This window comes from Excalfactoria chinensis, chromosome 1, assembly GCF_039878825.1.
Source record: "Excalfactoria chinensis isolate bCotChi1 chromosome 1, bCotChi1.hap2, whole genome shotgun sequence".
NCBI lineage: Eukaryota > Metazoa > Chordata > Aves > Galliformes > Phasianidae > Excalfactoria > Excalfactoria chinensis.
This window is the reverse complement of record NC_092825.1, coordinates 75,013,194-75,030,721: the sequence shown is the minus strand read 5'-3', so window position 1 is coordinate 75,030,721 and position 17,528 is coordinate 75,013,194. Positions and strand designations below refer to the sequence as shown.

Sequence of the window (17,528 nt, the reverse complement as noted above, 5' to 3'; positions counted from 1 at the left end):
GAAGTTCTAGTCCAGGTCCCAGAGCAGAGTTCTGTCAGTACAACCAGCTTGGTAAGCTCTGTCTTTGAGCAGAATTTCTTGTCTTTAATGCTGCAGTTCATTCATGTGGATTATCTGTGTACTTCTTCATCTACCAAGCCCCTAACTCAATGTCTTTGAACTGAACTCCACTGTATAATATATATAAAAGGAGCATAAAAATGGAATGTTTTAGAGGAGGAATTACAGCCTGCCTGTGTCTGTGGTTCTACCATCACTATTATGCTCATGTAATTACAGCAGTCTGCTATGGTAAAGGAGAGAATTTCTCCCATTATTTTTATGGCACTCTCCCTTTCTGTTGGTCTTGTGCTCAGATATACTCAGAATGCTGATCAGAAATAACCACAATATCTATTGCAGACAGCCGGAAATTGTAAGTAGACAGAAATAAACCTGCTCCAAACGATGCTCTGGAAAGCAGTTTTACCTGTTGTGCTGCTGGAATCTTTGCTTTGTATTGAATGAGTCTGCAGCAGAAGACTAGGGGAAGGAGAAGAGTCACTCATGCTACTAAGACATTCAGATTCTAAAGGGAAAAATAATGGGATACTGTGACAAATGTTCTTCACAATCAACCACTTTTATTTTCCTAAACACATGAGGAAAAAAACCCAAAGTATTTTAATTTAGGCAGTCTTTGAAAGCTGTCTACATGACCACGAGAAGTCAGGTTAATTCTGCACATGACACTTTGCTCCACCAGGCAAAACCAACCAAACAAAGCAAAAACAAAACAGCAAAAAAGCCCCTTATATCTTGTGATTCATTTCTCAGTTGGCCAGAGAAGTCATCAAGTCATCAGATAGATCTAATGTACAATCCAGCCCAGGCCTTCTACTAACTGCAAAATAAGGAAATGTGGAAACCAGCAAGGATCTGGTAAAAGTCCATGGAGGACTACTTTCCTCATATGAATCTTTGCTGTGTATTACTTTTCATCTCATTGCACCATATCAGTACCTTGGCCAGCCTTCAAACAGACAATTATTTCCCTCAATATTGTTAAGCTTAAAATTCAGAATTGATTGCTCACTCTTACACTGCTTATCCTCAGTCACTGCTTCCTCCTCTTTCAAATGCCTTCCTCCTGTAACTGTCCTTACCCTGTGCATTTCCTATTCCATATCCCTTTTGCTCCAGGCCCAAGCTGCCTCCTTCCCCATCTCATTTCAGTATTATCACCGTCTCTCAGCTTTTTCCTATACTTGTACTAGTCTCTTTTCCAAACTCAGCCTCCTCACTTTTTGCTCATTTATTCCTGACTATTCTTATCTCACTTTGGGGTTTTTTTTTGAGCACTTTGCATCCTCATGTTCATAGTACAATTCCTCAGCTTTGCATGTGAAGCCAGTGATGTCTGTAAAGGCTCCTTCTGCACATGAAACACTGAAGTCTCATAGACCTCACTTGTACTAGTGGATTAAATGGAAACATTTCAAGGTACTCAGACATGATTATCTATATGGTCAAATTACTGAACACCTGGCACAATACTGACAGTTCCATTGATCTGTTTCCTCAGAAACATTGTCAGGTACTCAAGTTGGCAGGGGAAAAGGTTGCCTTCTTTGTGAGGCTGAATTTGCTAACATAAGCATGAGCCTACTCCCCATTGGTAGACCTCAACGTGAGGGAATGCTGCTGGGTGTACTTTATATCCTACAATAGGTATCAAAATGTCTGAGAATACAGAGAGGCAAAAAATTAATTCTTAAATTTAACTTCAATATGAAATGAGGCAACTGGGTAAAAAAATAAAAAATGGAGAAGATATTAAAATGCTACCAGGCAGTAGAGCCCAAATTACCTCTCCTGAGGCTTTCCATTGTCTCTGGAGGGAGATTCCTACTTTCTTTCTGTGGAACTGGAGGAAGTTTTTTATATAGTGCTTCCACATCAGGAAACTATAGAGAAAGGGATGAAAGGAGGCTTAGGTATTGCAGCAATAAATACACAAAATTCAACCTCATCAGCATACTTCGTCAATGAAAAAAAGGGTCAATGGAGACAATAACAAGCAGAACCAAAGTGATAACAACAGAATTCATGCACATAAATATGCTGCAGATTCCAAAGTGTTTCTGACTATACTTTATACTCATAGCACTGAACAGGTGGGATTACAAGAAGGAAGTTCTTGAAGGTCACCTTCAATTAATGCAGGTTGTTTGGTTTTACTGATTCCTTTTCAAGTTAACAGAGAGATGCTTTCCAGGGCTTGAGTGAAAAGACCCAAGTTTCAGTAAATGCTTTGGATCAGACTGTCCAAAGTTTACTTAAGGAATATACAAAGTTTGGCCTCAGTAAATACATGCCACCTCCAAGATACTTTTCCTTTGGCAAGAGTATCTAATTCTTAGTATTAATTCTGCCACAACTGTCCTCTAATGGTTTCTTGAGATAATTTGAGACTGATGTAAAACCATAACTTTAGGTGTGGAACTATGGCAGAAGTTACCCAGCCTCACATAAACTTACCCAGTTTTCAGCTCTGTTACCTTTTTTGAGAGAAATGCCTTGCCCAATTCCGATTCAAAATAGGGAGGAATTGTTTTGTTTCTTATTGCCATTAAGGTTTTCTTTCCTTCATCGAGTTCTTTCCTAAGGAATTGTATCGTTGTTGGGAAGGAAAAGAAAGGAAAAAACATAATTGAGTTCATCCTGCTTTCAGTGCTAGGTCCGAGACACTGAAGAACAGAAGGGATAAAGGCAAGTGGCATTTTATTTTCTGTTGAATTACACTGAACGATATTCTTGTGATTTGCCATTTTCTCAGAGGCAGATCAAGAACCAGCTGGCCTGGCTTGCAGAAACACAGTTCTCTGCAGATACTGATTCATGGAGGGCTGATAAAAACGCACACACGCTGTGCTTTGGCTGCTATAAAGAGCTCTTACTCTAAAACACACTTCAGTTACCTAAATCTTGTGGAACGTATCTGTGACTGCTGATAGTGCCTTTCCAACCTTCCAATAAACATTTAAACCTGAGGATTGGTATTGCAGATGCATCAAGTTTACTAAAATTTATAATACAAAATGAATCTAATTTCAGTGTTTCATGAGAAAAACTTGATTGTTCTGTGCATGTTCAGAAGAAGTTGTTCAAACTTCTGAAGGTGAGAGTCTAATACGCCAGGTGGGTGTGTTGCCATTTGGATGGGCTTTGAAAGGCTGGAAAAATGGGCAGGGAGGAACCTCATGAAGTTCAACAAAGGAAAATGCAATGTCAGAGACCTGTGGAGGAATTAACCCATGCACAAGTACAAACCAGGGGACAAGGCTAGAAAAGGAGTCCAGGTGGACATTGAGTTGAACATGAACCAAAAATGTGCTATTCCAACAACAGCCAGCAGAATCCTGGGCTATGTTAGAAGTGTTGCCAGCAAATTCAGGAAGGTAAACCTTCCTCTCAGCACTGGTGAGAGCAACCTGGAGCACTGGGTTCTGGGCTTCCTAGTGCAAGAAAACAGGGATTTACAGGAGTGAGTCCAGAGAAGGGCCACAGAGTTGATTAAGAGCTTGAAGCATCTTTCACATGAGACTGCTCAGCTTTGAGAAGCTTTGAAGCAGCACCACATGCATGCAGCACATATTCTGGGGTTCTACTTGAAAAATTGGCCTGGATTTGCAAAAACACCCAGAATCTCAATCTAAAGAATCAGCATCTGAAAATATTAATATATATTATTTTTCACAGTGGTGGCAGAACCAGACCATAGAACACAGGACTTCTGACTTCAGCCTTGTTTTAATTATGCTAAATTAACAGAAACACCATTAGGTTTTGACAAAATGAGAAGTAAACCACCCATTCAGCATTTGCTAAATTTGCAGAGAACACCCCCTTATTTGCTAGCAGACCACAACACTCAAGATCTTGTGAAGGCAGTTAGTCTGTCCAAATGCAGGCTTAAGTTGGCTTTTAAAATAATTAACTTTCTGTCCAACTAATACTATTACCTGTGCTCTTGTTGTTTGCTCTGCCATTTGGACCCTGGAGTTTGTTCTTCTGCACTGAATGATCAGGAAAGAAAAAGACGGTAAAAACAAGAAAACCAGCACAGTGTTTTATAAGCACAAAAACACAAGACAGACCCGGAAAGAAAATGCTCTTTATGGAAGTCTGCTGTATTAACACTTAGTGACTCCTGACTTGGATTTGTATCATTTGCAGCAAAATTGTTCACACATATCTTCAATTTTATTCCTCAATCCAACCAAAATATTCCTAAAAATCTTTTTCCAACAGACATTTGAGTATCTTTCAGATGAGGAGAGGCACAGAGGGACAAAACAACCAAAGGAAAAGCTAGTAAAACATCAGGATACGTACCTAGAGATCTAAGTCTTGGTTCTTTGTGGCAGACAGGACAATGCCATTCCTGTGTGCTCAGTTCCTTCTTTCGTGTTATTTACATTTACATCAGTTCTCACAGGCATATCCTACCTGAAGCTCTGCTGCTGGTCTGCTGTTTGCCCAGTGACACTTTTCTCTGTGCGAAGCTGGCATTGAGAAGTCACTGCATGTTCATACAGCTCAGTTACGTGAGCTGCAATGTAAAGAGCACTACTGAATGTATTTGTCCCACTATGCACTTATAAGCACTACATCTAACAAGCTTGAAAGGATGTATTTTTAACGCATCTTTCTAATACTTGATGAAAAGCTATGGTTAAAAGCAATGAAGATAAAATTAGTTCTCATTAATCACTTTTAATCCCATTAAAGATTAATTGCCAGGAACATACTCTAGAGCCAGATGAAAACTGGGTTCTTCTACTTTTTACAGGCAATAAATATTTATGTGAGAAAGGCATATTACAGATTCCTTATTACTGTGAGTTAAGAGGCGTAGAGAACTTCATTTCCAGCATCAAGTTCAGAACATCAGCTGATAGGAAATTAATTCAATCCAATGAAAACAAAACAACCCAAAAAATCACAAAAACTAAAATCAGAAGCAGATAAAGTTCATACCCCCACTCTGTATTTCCTGTATTTATGTTCTTTCAAGATACAAATCAAACAGCTGTGAGTAGGAAAAAGTGCTGATGTTCAGACACTTTCTAACTAGTGAGCAACTCTGTCTCTAGGTGAAGAAAATAGCATGGGCTTCTAGGGACCTTTATTACTTTCAGCTGACTTAGGTTGTAGTTTAATTGCTGCTGCTTCATAGCCACAATCACTATTATCAGGGAAGGAAATATGAGTGCAATATACACAATGGAGAAAAGCCAGCCTATAAGACTGTTTTGAGGGCTTTTATAAAGAGTTTCCCCATCTACGGACATCTTTTATAAGCTGTGTTGCTTCTTTTGAGCATTGAATCTGGACTGTGAGTTCTAAGAAATTCCTTTGTTCAAAAGAAATTTCCATGGTAACAACTGTTTTATGAGAACTCAAGTAGAAATTCACAAAGGAAAACAAATATGAAGTGCACAAGAGCACCAGGTAGAGGGCAATACTGGCTATATGTACAGACAAGGAGATGAGGGGCTGGAGAGCAGCCCGTGGAGTTTCTAGCTGATGGTAAGTTAAACCTGAGCCAGCAGTGTGCCCTGGCAGCCCAAAGGGCCAACTGTACCCTGAGGTGCATCAGGCCCAGCACTGCCAGATGGGTGTGGGAATGGCTGTACTTTACTACAGTGTTCTACAACTCTAAAAGACAGGTATTCAATTTTTATTACCTTTGGCACTGAGATCTTCAGATGCTTTCTCCCAGTTAGGGAAGGACTACAATGAAGAAAAGAGTAACTGTGACTATGTGAGAAACAGATCTAACAATAGTATCCTCTTCAAATGATTTCTATCCTAAACAACTGTTATCTTGTTTCCTGACATCACCACTACAGGAATGGAGATATTTCAGTGTGTTAGAAAACATGAGCTGGAAGAAGAAATGAGGTACAATTTCCCTGGCCTAAACATATAGGTTTCCTTCTAGATGGTCTACATCACATGTGGCTTCATATTTGACACGGTTGTTGTTTATTAAATCAACTAAGCCAGTTCATATTCAAATCGCACCTCAAACTCGTAGGCAAAAAGAGTCAAATAGGAAACACATTCAGGAAATTGCAGGCTTTGTTACTGAGGAGCTCTCTCATGCTCACTCAACAGCAAGTGTTTGAGGGGTGACAGACTCTTTTACTAAACCATTTCCTTTGTTTTCATGCCATCCCTGAAGCAGTTAGCTGGAAACCAGAGTTCTTGTCATCAGACAGTCCATGTTTTAACAGAACTAGGGAAGGGTGGAGACCTTGGAGGAATATAACGCTGGGTCACAGGTCCACAGTAGGACTCCACATCTCAGAAAACAGTTTTCCAATGTGAAACCTTCACCTGGTGCTCATAGTAGCTAGGGCAACCAACAATGATGAGTCAGGAGAAAAGTCCATTGGAACTGAGTAGCACGTGAGATTCAGCACCTGGCTCTCATCAAAGCACATAAATATCTGCTTAAAGGATAAAGGAAGATTACTGAGAGAACACCTCTCAATATGACCCTTCCCAGAAGGATTGTGAGTTCCCTCCTGCTTTTTTAACTTAAAATGCAGAGAGGTAGGAGAAAGACATCAGCAGTGTTTAACACTGGAAAGATTTAATGGCTGCTGTTTTTGCACATCAAAACAAGTTTTTAAAATGTAGACTCTAAGCCCAAGATGATGTTTATTTTCTAGAATACTCTCACACCTCTGAAATAATGGATAGACGATCTGGTAGGGAATATTTACACTAATGTGGCTAAACCAAATACCAGATTTTTGAATTCAGTCTCTTTAAATTCACTATATGCTTGTTTTTTCACTAATGAAAAAAGAAAGCGGTGTTTAATAACTTAAAAGTCCTGCATGTTAATTAACTTGATGCCAGGCACCAAATTTAAAGAACACCGAAGAAAACAAACAATTTAAAGAACTGAAATAGAGCAAACAGAACACGCGCTGCAAGATGAGATGATTCTTAGCTTAAGGTGTAAACAGTGTCTCTCATTCATCCTCATGCCCACCCACGTCTGCTGCATGAACTTTTAGTTTTTCACCACTCATCTCCCACTAATCATCTCCCAATTTCCTGGTCCCTAATTCCAAGCCTCTCTTCGTCTTTTCAACACCTTCCCTATTCCCCTCCCTTTTTTTCCTCATAGTCTAATCAGCTGTGCAAATTAACAGAGCGTATTGTACAAAAACATAAGCAGAGGCAAAGCAGTAACAGTATTCTTCCAGATTGTTTTTAGATTACCTTGAAAAGTGAGTTTAAACTCTTGATGTAAAGGTGGTACTGACTGAAAGACAAGCCTCCCTGCTGTACTGACAACAGCCTGGAAACATTCTCATCCCAATGCTGGGGGACAAAAGTACTTCAGTCTTTTTTGGCCTGTGTGTTTGGGAATGTATCATTGTGAAGAATCCAAACTCTTAAGCTGTTTTCAGCAGTCCTTCCCCAGATGGCAGTAGTGACATTCAGTATTTCAGCTGAACGCTCAGCGTGGCTTTACTTTACCACTAAATTACTGTGAAGGTGGTGGCACATATGCTATAATAGAGTTTCAAGGGTGGCACTAGCAATTGCAATACAATGGATTTGTTGGAAAAAACAAGCAGTTCTAAATTGTAACTTTTCTCACCTTAACCAGATCAAGGAGATTGGCAGCATTCTCTTTTTCCTCTTCTGTTCTTGGTTCTTTTAAATTCATCTCTTCCAGCTCATCTTCCCGCTTTAAAATGTTTTCTATGTATTTCTTGTGGGGACAACAGAAAAAGAAAAGAAAGCATGCTTTGCAGAAGTGCCTTAATGGACACATATATAAGATTTTGTAGAAGTAATATATTCTACACTGTCATAAAGACCACTTCTGTGAGAATTTGTGTGACTCCATATCTACAGGTTTGCAGGGGGAAATAGTTACAAAAGCCTGAGAAAGAGGAGAATGTGCTGAGAATGAGCAAAAGCTTGCCAAGGTCTAATCAACTCTGATGACCAGCAACACTACTGAATCTGCAAGAACTGACAAACTGAGGACACAAAGCATCTGCTTAATTCTACCAGGCCACATGCATACATTCACACCCACAATGCGCAATATGACATGGACTATGCCCAACAGGGTGGCAATCAGCTACCTAGAATCCCTTGGTGTGCTTGTATGATCCCATGCTTCTCAGGATGCAGTAAGGGCTGGCCTCCCAGCTGTTACATCAGCCACATAAGAATGAGTGAGCGTGCAAGCATCTGATTAAACTATATATGTGAATAGAGGAATGTGTTGAGTCAATAGCTATCTGTTTTTAATAACAATGATTTGATTACATTACTAAGATGATGTTAACAAATAAAAGGTGATCTAACAAACACTGGTTGTGATCTCTATCTCCTTTCCATTTGATCTCTGTTAGGGAAATGGGAATCTAGAGTATCATAGCTGAAAAATAAGGCTTAGAAAGTGTCTAAAAGCAGAGCTTCAGGCATAAGTATACTTTCTCAGAATCACTGAGTGCTAAAGAAAAGGGCATGTTCTTTTTACACGTTTCTTTATGCATTAGATGATCAACTGGATGAAAAAGAAGGGCTTTTGTAGACAGCTGCCCTAGCACCACCCTGCTGGAAAGCCACATGCAATATTGAGTTTTATGCGTGGAGAAGGTTGGCAGAAGTAATTCACTTCCAGTTCCAGTTTTCTCTAGATACTGATTTAGTTCTGCAAAAATGAGCATTTGGCTGAAGATTTAAGATATTTGTTTCTGGAAAAATCCATTAATTTGACATTGATATATGAGCAGTAAGGGGTTTTTTCACTGCAGATTAATGCAATTATTGACAAATGTCTCCTCAGTGCCAATAATTACAATTCTTCCTTCCCAGCATAACAGTGGTCTTCTTCCTCTAAAATCCAAGGAGATCTGGTGAATGGAGTGATGTAATTTGGGATTTTGGCATGGAACATTTTATTTTATTCTTTTTTTTAAGACTCTTGCCTTTGAAAACTGAATATACAGGTTACAGAATAAGTGTTATATATGAGTGCTGCTCTGAAAGCAATGGTATGGTAGTAGAAGTTGAACCTTCCACCGATTTTCTGTTAAATTTCGTTGCCATGTGACAGATGGCTGTTTGACAAAATGGCATCTGACACGGAAGTGCAGATGAGGCAAAGGTGTATTGCTGAATTCCTCTGTGTGGAAAAAAATTGCTTCCATTGGCATTTATTGACTCTTGCTGAATGTTTATGAAGACCAACCAAGGGATATGAGAACAGTGAGGTGGGGAGTGGTGCAGTTAACAGTGGTGATAATGACAAGAAACACAATGCATGTTCCAAATGGCCGTGCACATCTGTCACACTACAAAATTAGGAGCGTCTTGACCAGCTCATACACACAGATCACTGGATTAATACCAGGGAACTGTGTATGGAGCTGAATATTGGCTTCAATGCACTGGAAATGACTGGAATAGGTGGCAACACTGGAATATCAGACAAACCATCAACTCTGACTGCTACATTTTGATGTCAGCTAAGCTGAAGAATCAAATTTTTAGAGTCAGGTTAGAGAAGACAACAGACTTCCTCTTGCAACACAATAGTGCCAGGCCCCATACCAATCTGAAGGTTGAGGAGCACATGGCCAAGCATAGCTGGACTGTCCTACCACACCCATCATACAGTCTGGATTGGTGCCTTCTGACTTTCATCTACTTGGGCTGATGAAAGATGCACTGTGAGGGCAACATTTTCCTAGCAACAATGTCATCACAGCAGCTGTGAAACAGTGGGTCACCTCTGCTGGTGCAGAATTTTTTGAATGCAGCATGCAGGTTCTTGTTCATCGCTGGCAAAAATGTACAGCTAACGGTGGTGACTAAGTTGTACTGTTTTGTAGACAAGAACTTGCTCTATCAAATAGTGTTATTGTGCTCTTTGTATCTGTTGTAGTTTCCATGGAAATAATAGGAGGTGTTACTTGCAGACCAACCTACATATTTATCAAACACAAAAGAGTAAATTTAATTCTGATAGATTAGTGCGTCTCAAACTATGCCAAAGCTGAACTGCTGTTAATGTTTTCCTATTGCAAACATGCCTTCCTCGAAATGTAAGGTGGGGAAAAAAAAAGTCTAACCAGCTACAATGCACTACTACCATCACAGATTCTATATGTAATTAATTTTGAAATCCAGTCTGCAATGCCACCACTGAAACATTTAAGAATTTAATTATAGAACGTGTGCATTTTGTTATTCCCAGACTGGTAAATAATATTTTTAACTATAAAATTTGTTCTAAGAGCATCTTGACAGTATGAGTCAAATAAATCAGTGTTTTTTTTTTACTGAAACTAAAAGGTGAAGTTTAGAACTACTAATAAGGATCGACAGCAGGACTTTCAGATTCTATCTCAGAGCACTTTAACAGGAGGTACAACTTGTACCTTTTCATGAACCAGGCACTGATGAGTGATAGACAGACACTTTTGCAGAAGGCTACACAGCTATTTACTAGACAAGAACAGAGAGACAGAACTTGGGCTTGAACCTAGAGGTGTTCTATACTGACCTATAAAAACTAATCAATCATAGAATCATAGAATTACCCAGGTTGGAAAAGACTTCAAAGATCATCAAGTCGAACCACAGCCCAACCATAGTACCCTAACTCTTACAACCCTCTGCTAAATCATATATCTGATCTTATCTAATCAGTAACAAAGGCTACTGTCCCTGTGACTTCATCACTAAGTTAACTATAGATTTATAGTGGATTCAACATTCTTATGTAACAGTGTAGATATTTTCAAGGCTTTGATCAGGAAAACAAACCCTAAGCAAAGTAAAAGTAACATATCAACACTGAGAGAAAGGGAACTGTTAGTATACGCTCTGATGTGTACTGGACTGGTCCCCATGTATCTGCTCAGAAAAGTAGGTTCCAAAGGGTACAGGAGAAGAGAGAGAAGCTGCGTCAAAACCACATTTTTCTGAAGGCATCTGCCTATGTATGAAATGTTAATTGTTCTTCAAAAGAATTATGGTTCTTGTCTCAGATATATATAAATTCACATTACCCATTTTGTCTGCTCTTTAACACTCACTGTAAAAATGAAGCAAATATGATTGTACTACCTTGAGAGAAAGATGTAGCTTTTCTCTTAGTTCATCACCGAGTGGCTCATACTGGAACAGCTGGCGGATTTGCAGCTTCTTAGGACATTTTTGCACAGGTACTGGTAAGCATGTCTTCTTGGATCCAATGCAGAGACCCTTCCAACTATGTGTTCTGACTGTGATCTCCTGCTGAACATAGGCAAGAGCAAGGAAAAAAAAGCAGGAGGCTACATATATTATTGGCTAACTGTAGATATCAATAATTTATGTCTCTCAGCTGAAAAGTACACACTGTGCTTATAGCACTGGAGATCTAGGAAATCATGTTAGTGTATCTCCTTGGGCACAATTTATGGATCCTTCAATCTCTTCATCTGGCAAACAAGCTATCCCTAAAACTGCTGTAATCACCTCACTGAGTATAAAAGAAGCCCAAGTTGACTAGACCTTCCCTGACACATCCCACTCCTTGCTTTGTTTGCTTAATAAACTGAACTTAATTGCTTATTTCACTGTCGCATTGTTTGGAGTTCCAATAACCTCTGTGACAAACATATGGCACTGCCTAAGCAGCAGAAGACAGTTTTGAAATGATTATACCTCACGAGGAGAAAATGCATTCCATGTTCTTGGCTGAAGATTTGGAGGAACGATACTCTCTGGTTCTTTCTTCATTACCCAGGGAGAGGCTTCAGACAAAGGGAAGAGGATGGTAATACTTACAGCACCTGGTTCAAAAGCATATTTTGGTAAGAATCAGTTTGAATCCAAAAACAATGGACAAGAGTCCCAGACCTCCAAAAATATATATTTTCCAGAACATAAGTATAAAGAAACTTATGTAAAATTCCACGTGAAAATGTGATACTCATGGCTATAGATAATATTGGATCACTGAGGTGATTATACAATGGCTGGACAGCTTCGGATTACTCAGCCTACATTTAACAACTGGCTACTTATGATACTTCTTTTAAGTACTAGGAAGCAGCTTACTGTATATTGTGTGGAATATCCCAAACAGGGAAGAAAGAACAATGACTTGTGTTTACGGAATACTAATTTCAGAAGATGTACATTACATTCATACAAACATAGTTCCTCATGTTTTATACATCACAGTCTGACCACCACTATGATTCCACTGGAAATTATTTATTATCTCTTTTTATTGTTACAATTAATTTTAAAGTGTTTCAAAATGGTTTTTTTTTCTTACCCACACCCAAAGCCTACTTAATCTACTATTATCTATCCCAAAGGTGGCCTTCAAAACTGATATTGCCACTGAGATGTTTCGTCACAATAATACTAAACTGTAACATCTTGTTATCAAGGCAAATAGAGCAGTAGGAAAGGTAGACTACAAAGTCTGGAAAAGCTTCCTAGCAGTATTTGCCCAAAGAAAGCCTGTTACCTGTTACTGTTCCTCTACCTTACTCTTAACCTGTGATTAGAATACTTTAGTGAGAGCCATTTACCCTGGGGGAATACTGGAGTGCCACCATTACAAATTACTGCTGGTTGTGAGCAGGTTTTCTTGGATGGGATTTTCACCAGGTACTTATCTTCTCCACCTTCCAGAGATTTCCACTTCCCTTACCTTTTTGGCTCCCTTAGCACTCTTTCTCTATTCCCATGACAAAATCATTCCTTTCAGTTTATATAGAAGGGAACTTATCACTGTTCTCATCTCTCTACATTCATTTCTGTCATTTTCAAGACACATTTATTTTGTTAGATCTGTTAGGCCACCATATATTTACAGAAACACAGTACTTCCAATTAACTTTACAATAATACCCATTTCAGGACATAACTTATTGCACTGGTACAAGGAGGTGGCTGTTGCCAGGTACTACTGGCACCCCACACTTCAGTTCTATTTTTCCAGCTTTTTAGTACTGTACTCTTTCTATAGCCAGACTTAAGGACAACAGATCACGACTGTCTTCACTGATAAAGACAGCTATATTACTATATGAAGACTGCAAGATATTCAGTGTTTTTGATAGAGATACACAAAATCTATGCACCTGGCAAATGCTTTTGTTTCTAAGTATGAGAGTGGATAATGCCAGTTGTTTGTTTACTTACTTAGCCTTTCAAAAAGTCATCCAGTTAATTCTGTTTCTCTGAGCTTTTGCACAAGCCCGCTTGCCTTTGCTTCACTGCCAGGAGAGTGGACACCTGCCCATGCAGGGAAAACATTTTGGTATTTCCTGTCCAAATGAGCTTTGAAACTTCTTACTCCACTTTGGATTATTTCTGTCACTAGTTTGTCAGAAAATAAACCAAGTCTTCCTACCTGGATATTCTTGTACAGGTTCCTGCAAGACTGCAACAGCTGGATCACCACTGACCTCAGCAAGATACTCTTCCACATCCTTGCTCCGCAGGAGTTCAGTTCCTGAACCATCCATATGGATGATGAAGAACCTGGACAGTCACAGAACTCTGATTATATTGTGTTTAGGAAGCGAGGGATTGGTAATGGGGAAGGCTGCAGGGGTGGTCTCTTTGAGGAGAGGCCAGAGCTGCTCTGTGCCAGACACAGATGGCTCCAGATGGCTGCACCATCCCCAGCCACACAGCTGAGCCCAAGCTGGGGGGGCATTTCAGGGAAAATATGTTTAAGACAGGGTAAAATGCTGCACAGGCAGTGAGGGGTGAGAAAGAAAGTGCGAGGAACAACCTTGCAGACACAAAGGACAGAGGAGGAGGAGGAGATGATCCAGGTATCAGAGCAGCCCATGATACCAACCTAGGTGGGACAATTGATTGGTTTAAGGGTAGTACAGCTCTGCAGAGGGATCTGAACAGGTTGAGTCCACAGGCTGTGGCCACCAAGATCAGGGAAATGATTGTGAAAAGAAGGGATTGGGGAAAGTGTTTTCATGTGTGTCTTTCTTTCCCACGATTCAAATCTTGGTAATAATTACATTACTTTTTTGCCCATTACAGTAATTAGTATGTGATCTCTCTGTCTTCATCGCAATCCACAAGCTTTTCCATCTTGTTTTCTCCCCTTGCCTTGTCAAAGAGGGGAAGTGAAAGAGGCTGAGTAGGTCTGGCAGCTGGCAAATGCCAGCCCACCACCCTGATCGAATCCAAGAATTGTGTTCTTATCTAGATGGCAAAAATAAAAAGCTCTGTGGTGACAAAATAAGAAAACAGAATTTCAGGACATTGACATCAACTGTGGAAATACACAGTAATGAACAAAGAAAGCGCAAGTTTACAAACCCTGTACAAATACGGTGTAGCAATGAAAGAAAGCGTAAACTTATCAACCTAGTGAAGTTTACCTGGGGACATGTTCATCATAAGAGATGGACTTGTTAATTTCTGGGAGTACTGATGCTGAACTTCCGTTCTCCTTATTGTCAAAGTCAATGCTTTGAACTAACACAGATGTGCTGCCATCAGCCATGACCTATAATAGAAATCATAAAAATGATTTGAGCTGCATGATGTATTTAAAACAGTAACTTGCTGCTGGACTGTAAATATAATCTAGCTCAGTGAAAGAGACCACAAATAAAATAATATTTCGTGTTGAGCAACCTGAAACGGGAAAAAGAAATGAAGAAATATAGGAATGGCATCTCAGAAATGCCATTACCGTATGGCTGACATGCTTGGAGATTGTTAGTTGTTAAATGAGGCCATCTATGTTTATGTTACATTTGCAAAATACATATCTGCATGCCTTGATAGGCAAATTTATACAAAAATACACACTGGACAGGACTCTAAAGCTGGATGCTTCCTATTAAACATAGATTCATAAAGTCATAATGTTACTGTATACACCAGCTCCATCACATGAATTCTCCTCTTATCCTCACACTCAAATGGGGTCTCGAGAGTAAAATAGTATGGGGAAAATGTAATTGAAATATACTCCATTAATGTCAAAAATCAATTCAACTTCTTTACCCTTTGGATATTTTCCATGTTCATTTCTCCTCATATTGCATCTCACCTTTCTTACTACATCCCATGTTGCCTGTGATCACCGCTTCCATAATAACATCAACTGCCCTACATACAGCCTCTTCAACCTCTGTTTTTTGTTCTCTACATTATCAACTGGGAAAAAGGTGGATGATGCTGATGCCAAGCAACTTCTACGACAATTTGAATAACACTGAATTTGTAGGAAATTGATACCTTTTAAATTTCTACCCTTCCACTGATTAATTAAAAATGTATTAAGGAGGGATTGGCAGAAAATATATTTTTATAAGCACAATTTATCCAGCTTTGGGAACCAGGATATAAACTGCATCATAATGCATATGTCCAGTGCCAAACTGTATGTTTGAAACTACTCAATATCCTCATTACCGTACTTTCTACCAGATTTATCTGAGCACATGATGATAAATGAATAAATACAATCTGGAATAGATATTGCATTTAGAAAATAGCATGTATGTCACAAACACTTAGATGAGACATTTCCTGAACTCATAGCTAAGTACTAACCTAGCTCAAAAACATGATTCTGATTCAGGAATTATGGCTAGCTTGAGTGCTACAAGTCTACAAACAGACTTTGAGAGTTGTTGATAAGATAAAATTACTTAAAATGCATAAACTTGTTTATCTCCATGTATTTTACCTTGAAAAGATTTCCTTCAGGATCCATCATCTCACAAATAGTGCTGGAAGTGTGTTTCATAATATACCTTCCTGCTTGCATCCCTTTCTTGGTGGTGAAACTGCAGGCTTCATGTGTATAGACTGCTGAGCACTCCTCATCGATGAAAAGGGAGCCTGTCTTGTTGGGTAAAACCTATTGCAGTAAAAATTGGGAATGTTTTGAGGGAACAGATTGAGAGAGGGAAGGAAGATGAGGTGCAGGCGGCAGGCTGATGTTAATATCTGTGGAATTTTGACTTCAGAAAATTTAAGATTGTGAGTTAAATTTAATATACAATCATGAAGAACTATTTAAACATTGGCAGAGTACAAAGTCAAGAGAATCACAGGATTTGTGAAATTTATAGAAAAGGGAGTTAAAACAGTCAAGACAAAACTGTTGACAGGCAACTTGGGACACAGAGATAAATGTCACTGTCACAAACTAAAAGCAACTCCTACCTGATACGTTCCCTGTGGCTTTGCTATAATAGATGTCCCATCTCCAAACACAGCACAACAGGTACCATCCTCACAGTTTGTTGTAACGATAGCAAATTCAGGATTTTCTACTTGAATACATTTCACTTTCCTCGTGATGGTTTCTGAGAGTTCATCTACAAATTAATACAGAAAAACTGGACCTGAGTAAATGAATCATAGAAAAGTCCTTGAATTCAATTTGTATTTATTTCCTCTGACCTTCATCTTCTCAGTAAAAGACCCATACATTTTTCATAACATCCTTTATCACCTAATTTTGTTAAGTAAAAACTATGCAACCTTATAATTTTTGGACTGTGTATTGAATATAGAAAAAATTGTCTGAAGATGGCCAGGGGAATATATTCTAATTTATCAACCATGTTCCTAATTACAATGATTTGGACATTTGTTACATACAAATTGGATCACTGAAATGCTTCCTGCCTGTGATACATGCTCTATGATATGAAGAAATTCCTATTCCTATGAACAGCAGCACAAGTCATAGAAAACAAATCTTACTGGTATACTAATTTGGCCATTGACGTTTCCTGTTTACTGAACAACTTTCTTTCCATACACAACTACAGCATCCAGCTTTGTTTGAACATAACATTTTTGACACACAATAAACATACACTTCATACTAATTACATAAAACAGAACTTGTCTAGCAACTGAAGAAAGCATAGAGAATACACTTCCAGCCAGAGTAAGCATGGATGACATTAACCTCATTTGTTTCAGGCAAATGTAAGTTTTACTTATTTACATAAGGCATTTTCCAAAGTCACATTCAATGAAATTCTGAATATCTCCAAGGCTAGAGAGTCCATGGTTTCTCTGAGGAAGATGAGTATGCCCCGATCTTTCCACAAATGCTCAGTTAAAACTTCAATCAGCTTACCTGTTACATACAACAGGGAAGGTGTCGAGTGGGCAATGAAGATAATAAAATAGTCAAGCATTGTGTTCTCATAGTGAAGGTGGGTCATAGAAATATGTAAGTAGAAACAACGAGATTTGCAATTTTGCTGCAATGTAGTTTTTGCAATGAATACTGATGGGCAAAAAAAAAAAAAAAAAAAGAGAGACCAAGAATACAAGCAAGCCTAGACTGCATTACTGGATTTTTTTTTTTTAATTTAAGCTACTAACATGAGTAGCATAAGTCTTCTTGATTAGAATGAACAAAAGCCTTTTAAGTATATATCTTGGCAGTTATCCCTACCATGAGGTAAAAC

General features: G+C 38.9%; 1 protein-coding gene across 1 annotated transcript in view; it reads right to left on the bottom strand.

The window, feature by feature from the left end:
• The window catches only part of SPAG17 (sperm associated antigen 17), a 103,110-nt gene that overhangs the window by 8,527 nt on the left and 77,055 nt on the right, over positions 1–17,528 (bottom strand). Inside the window, exons 30-42 of the mRNA XM_072326554.1 lie at positions 16,261–16,415; positions 15,779–15,952; positions 14,457–14,584; positions 13,457–13,587; positions 11,749–11,876; positions 11,167–11,337; positions 7,673–7,786; positions 5,733–5,778; positions 4,492–4,594; positions 4,005–4,058; positions 2,541–2,643; positions 1,850–1,946; positions 470–568 (exon numbers count right to left, since the gene is read on the bottom strand). Coding sequence (XP_072182655.1) covers positions 470–568; positions 1,850–1,946; positions 2,541–2,643; positions 4,005–4,058; positions 4,492–4,594; positions 5,733–5,778; positions 7,673–7,786; positions 11,167–11,337; positions 11,749–11,876; positions 13,457–13,587; positions 14,457–14,584; positions 15,779–15,952; positions 16,261–16,415 — 1,503 coding nt within the window. The remainder of the gene's footprint in view (positions 1–469; positions 569–1,849; positions 1,947–2,540; positions 2,644–4,004; positions 4,059–4,491; positions 4,595–5,732; positions 5,779–7,672; positions 7,787–11,166; positions 11,338–11,748; positions 11,877–13,456; positions 13,588–14,456; positions 14,585–15,778; positions 15,953–16,260; positions 16,416–17,528) is intronic.